This window comes from Pteropus vampyrus, unplaced genomic scaffold (genome assembly GCF_000151845.1).
Source record: "Pteropus vampyrus isolate Shadow unplaced genomic scaffold, Pvam_2.0 Scaffold489, whole genome shotgun sequence".
Taxonomy (NCBI): domain Eukaryota; kingdom Metazoa; phylum Chordata; class Mammalia; order Chiroptera; family Pteropodidae; genus Pteropus; species Pteropus vampyrus.
Window position 1 is genome coordinate 75,344 of NW_011889270.1, and position 5,401 is coordinate 80,744.

Consider the following 5,401-nt stretch of genomic DNA (forward strand, 5'->3'; position numbering starts at 1 on the left):
TTTTTTTTAAGTCTCAGTTACCGTTGACATTCAATGTGTTAGTTTCAGGTGTGCAACATAGTGATTAGACATTTATATAATTACGAAGTGATCCCTCCATAAATCTAGTACCCCTCCAAACCTATATGTAGTTACTACAGTATTATTGACTATATCCCCTATGTAGTACTTTACATCCCCTAGTTTATGCAGTTTTGACAAAAGTAAAGTGATTGTCCTTAGCATCAGATCTAGAGGCACATGATACCAGTTTGCCCATGCTTCGATTACTTGCTTAAAGTGGTGTCCTTCTTCTTCATTGGAACTGTTACTAAAAATGGTGAGAAAAACAAGGATCACTTTCAACCTGCTCTACTTTTACTTCTTGCAATTCAGGTGCAGAGTAATTTGCTAATATTTAATATAATTCTGTACAATTATTATTTCCAGAATTTCAGTTTGATTTTATTTATTTGATGAAGGAATGCAGTTTTTAGGTATTTGTTTGCATGAAGGTTCATGTTCAGTTATGTAAAATGACTAATGAGATATAAGAGGTGTTCTTTGATATGATACTGAGGCTAGTAAAAAACTTGTAAAATTGTAATATTTCTCAGTCTAGAATAGCATCTGCTTTAAAATATTCTCTCCTTTTACCTGTAGGATATTTATTTTTATTGGAAATGGTACTCAACTTCCATATTTTCCTTTTTAATGTTGATAATGGCTACTTTTGTGTAATGAATAAACATGATTTGGGGATTTCAGGAGTAATCTATACATTCAACTTTTGAGTAATTAAACTTTTGCTAAAATATTTCAGTATAAAAGTTTACTGCTAATGGTGGCCAGGCTAATGATAATATTTGTTTTTTCCACTGTCATTCTAAAAATGGAATTAGTATATTTATATATAATTTTAGCTTTACTTTATAGTTGAGCTTTGATTTCGTTATATAAATGATATTGATTTTTTAATAAACAGGGTCGACTGTATTGTAATCATCAGTAATGCTAATATAAATATTGCCAAGAAGATTATAAACCATGGTGACTGATGTATAGATAATATTGATTGCAATATAAACAGTGCGATACAATTTAAATAATGCTTATTGCTAAAATCAACACTTTGGGACACTTTAAGTTCTGACTGATAGAATTTTTAAAGCAGTTTATAAGACTTGGCCAAGTTTAATATTCATATAAATAATTAATCAAACTGGGTGTTTTATAGCCACTGCAATATTTATCTAATGTTTGTTTAAGTAGTGATGTGAGTTTTAAATGAAAAATTTTAGATTTTAGTTCTACTTGGAGTTCATTACTCTGAGTATTATTGGAAAACACAACAGGGTTCTTCCTGTACTCTTTGCAAGTGAAAAATAAAGGCTTGTTTCTGTTCATTAAACTAAACAGGATTTTAAAAGTGGACATGTATTTGGCCTCATCCAGTGTTGTATTTATTTTAGATTGTTTTCACATTTCTGTTGGTGATGTGTTAAATATTTCTAAAGGGAATTGGGGGGATGTCGAAATTTAAAGAATATGAATTGCATAATGAGACTGCATGCTCAGATATACTGTACTTTTTTATGATATATTTCTCTTAGCTCTGAGAAGTGGTATTTTGTACCATGTTGGGTCTTGTAGGGGGTGTTAGTGTTATCTAAAGAGAGCACATTTTATATTTTTGAGTAAAATTTCCTCAAAGTATATATTTTGGTGAAAAGTGCCTTCATTTGATAATAGGTTTCACAAAAACCATGTATATGCCTTTAGTTATTTGAACATAAGACACTGTTTTACTTGGGACTAGATTTCTTTTGTGAGGCATATCTTAGAGTACTCATCAAGAATAAGCTGCTAAGATAAAATATAATTACAGTATGTACTGCTTGATTTTTAAAGCACCCAGACAGCACCCTATACATAGTAGGTGCACAAATAAAATGTGTGGCTGCTTGCTTGATGGTATCTTTTCTTACACTTGAAACAGGCTAAAAAAACAGAGAGGGAGTCGCCTGTTAGCCAGCCACCTGCTGCTTCGCAGTTGATAGGTTAAGCAGAATCAGCTTTTCTGAAGTGGAGTGGTTGGTGAGTATTTTTTATTATCTCTTGATTCATACTGTAAATACCTTTTGTTAGTTCACAGCAAGTACATTGGACGAGGTCAAGAACTCAGGCAGCAGTACCCTACAAGACAGCTCTGTGCGAACTTCCGAAATACATCCTGTCCATGTGGATGCCGAGTGTGTTTCATTTCCTCAGCAAGCTGGCACATCTCCTTCGCATACAAACGAAGACAGATTTTCAGCAGAGAAGGCAAGGGTAGAAAGTGAAATGGACTCTTCAGATATTTCAAATGTGAGTGCTGCTAACCTGGTAAGAACAACTTATCAGAATTCTGAGTAGACATGTTAATCTATTATAGAGGCATAAACTCCAATAATAATAAATTGCATTGTGTATTACTTTATACTTGACAGAGGATTTTTTACAAAGCATTCTATATTATTTCGTTTTAACATTTTATTATAGCAACCTTTTGAATATTTTTAAGATTCTTTCTGTTTTGTAGCAGAAGAAAATGAGACTATGAGAGTTAAGTAACTTGTTCAAAATCATTCAGTTTATATGTGATTTGATCAAATGATTTTTAGTCTAGCATCAAGAAACTAAAGCAATACCCAGCCTTCCATGCAACTTATAAGCACTCTGATAGATGAGAAATTGTGCCCGCTGGACTTAGTGTAAAAAATTCTCTTAACACAGTACTTTAGACTGCTGCTACTATCATTTGCTTGGAGTTGGTGTTTAAGATGAAATTTACTTACCATTCCCATTGCAGAATCTTTTAAATAGGAATGTTAGTATTTTCTTAGAGGTCTTAGAGGAATTCTAAATCAAGGAAAAAACTTTTTAAAATTTGTCTTGGCAGGGATACTTACGTGGGGTGCTCTAGATAAGCACCTCATTGTTTAGGTTCTAAAAGGGGTTATATATAGAATGGCTTCAGCGATGAGAGAACCATTTTCTTTTCTTTCTCAATATGATATTGTCACATAGCTGGTTAAAGTAAGAGAACGAATCTGTAGTTCTCTTATTTAAAAGAAACTTCGGCAAGAAATGACAAAGAACCTTCTGTTTAAGGTCATTTTTTGCAAACACTTGTAAAAATGTACTGACAAAAACCTCAGCTATCATGGATCTATTTCTTTAGAGTTACCGAAATTTCAAATTTTACTGAAACTTTGGAAATTAAAAAAAATGATGATGTATACAGATATTTATTGAAGTTTCACTGTGAAAATAGTACAACTTGTGGACGGATAATTGAATCATCATTCCATCCATAAGCTCTGTTACTAGTAAAGTCCTTTCAGGTCTTTATAGAGACTAAATAGAAATGTATTTTGGGGAAGATCAAATTAAAGAAATAGAAACTTACTTTCTGCTGAGTTAAATATATTCAACTTTAATATTGGTATTTAATATTGTAATATTTGTGTGACACATTAAGTGCAGTCATTTTCTGTATTACTCTAAGATTTATAGAGAAAAAAGCTTATGATGCAAAGAAACAGGTTCTCCTGTAAACTCCCTCACACCATTCTCCTCCCAGAGAGAATCTGTATGTTTTGCGGGAGTGGGATTGGGGGCCGAGTGTAGAGACATGAGCTGGAAAGGAGGAGGGCAGCTTTAAAAAAGATACCAATGCCCGTGTTCCACTCCAGACCAATTCACTTATGAACAGAAGCTCAAGCATTTGAATTTTTAAATAATTTTATTGAAGTATAATTAATTTTCAATAAAGTTCACATACCTAAAATATACAAATCATTAAATTTCGATATGCGTTTATACCTAGGAAATCATCAGTACAATCAAGATGATGAACATACCAGTTGCCTCTATAAGTTTTAACGTTCTCCTTCGGGACCCTTCCTTTCTATCATTCCCTGTATCCCTTTCCCTAAGTCATCATTTTTCTACTGTCACTGTCTGTTAATTGGCATTTTCAGAACTTTAGATGTGACAATGTAATCTTTGTGTGGCTTCTTTCAATCAACATAATTATTTTGAGTTTCTTTGTGTAGTGGTGTGTATTAGTAGTTCGTTCTTTTTATCATCTTTAAGAGTATTCTGTTGTATTCCGGATAGATACCTAGGAGTGGAATGGTTTGGACATATGGTAACTTTACATTCACCTTTTTGAGGAGCTGTCAGATTGTTTTCCAAAGGGGCTGCGCCATTTTACATTCTCATTAGGTTTTATTTTCTTTTGCAGTTTCATCAGGTTTTTCTCTATGTATTTTGAAGCTATGTTATTAAATACATAAATGTTTAGGATTGTTTTGTCTTTTTGATGAATTAGCCCTTTTATCATACGATGACCTTTATGCCTCATGATATTTTTTGCTCTGAAATTTGCTGTGTCTGATATTAATACTTCGGCTTTTTTTTGAATGGTGTTAGTATGTTGTCTCTTTTACTTGAATATGTTTATGTTCTCATATTTAAATTAGGTTTCTTATGGGCAGCGAATGGTTGGGTCTTGCTTTTTGTTCCGTTAGACAATATTAATTGAAGTATTTAGACTATTTCAGGATAGTGTAATTATTGATATGGTTCCTTTAAATCTGCCATCTTACTCTTTGTTTTCCCTTTGACTCATCTGTTGTTCATCCCCTTCCCCCCCACCACCCCGTTTTGGGTTAATTATATTTTAATAACTCCATTTTATATTTTTTGTTGGCTTCTTAGCCATAAGTCTTTGTTATTTCAGTGTTTGCTCTGTAGTACACATATTTAACTTATCATAGGATTTATTGATTAATGATTTCGTTGACCATCATTTGTAGTAATTCTAAGGCATATATTTAAATAAGTGTGTATGTTTAGAAAGTATCATCACCATTACAGCATAAATTCTTTCTGTGTTCCTTTTATACTATTACGTTTTTCTTTTATTTTTGAGATATTTGCAGTATAACTTTTGAATTTGTGCACGCAAATGAAACTCTCACTGTCATTAATAATAATGCCTGTTATTTATATAACTTCACAGTATCTCATACACAGCAGTCTGGTAAAGAAGGTAAGTCATGGACTATTGTACCATTTTATGAAATACATAATAGGCTCTTGGTTTTAAGAAACTTCCAAGTCACACAGCTAGCAAGTGTGGAGCCTGTACTGGACTCCAGGTTTTGCAATTCTGCATCAGTGCTACTTTATGCATACTGTTGAGTGTGTGATTAGAACATAAAGAGATCATTACTTTTCAGTCAAGTGATGATTCTTTATTCTGTTTGTTTTTAACTTTATAGTCCATGGCAGAAGTTCTTGCTAAAAAGGAAGAGCTAGCAGATCGTCTAGAAAAGGCCAATGAAGAAGCCATTGCTAGTGCTATTGCTGA

At 32.8% G+C, this 5,401-nt stretch overlaps 1 protein-coding gene across 1 annotated transcript in view; it reads left to right on the forward strand.

The window, feature by feature from the left end:
- Positions 1-5,401, forward strand: part of SCAPER (S-phase cyclin A associated protein in the ER) — a 189,909-nt gene that overhangs the window by 44,099 nt on the left and 140,409 nt on the right. The window contains exon 10 of the mRNA XM_023524721.1: positions 2,128-2,364. Coding sequence (XP_023380489.1) covers positions 2,128-2,364 — 237 coding nt within the window. The remainder of the gene's footprint in view (positions 1-2,127; positions 2,365-5,401) is intronic.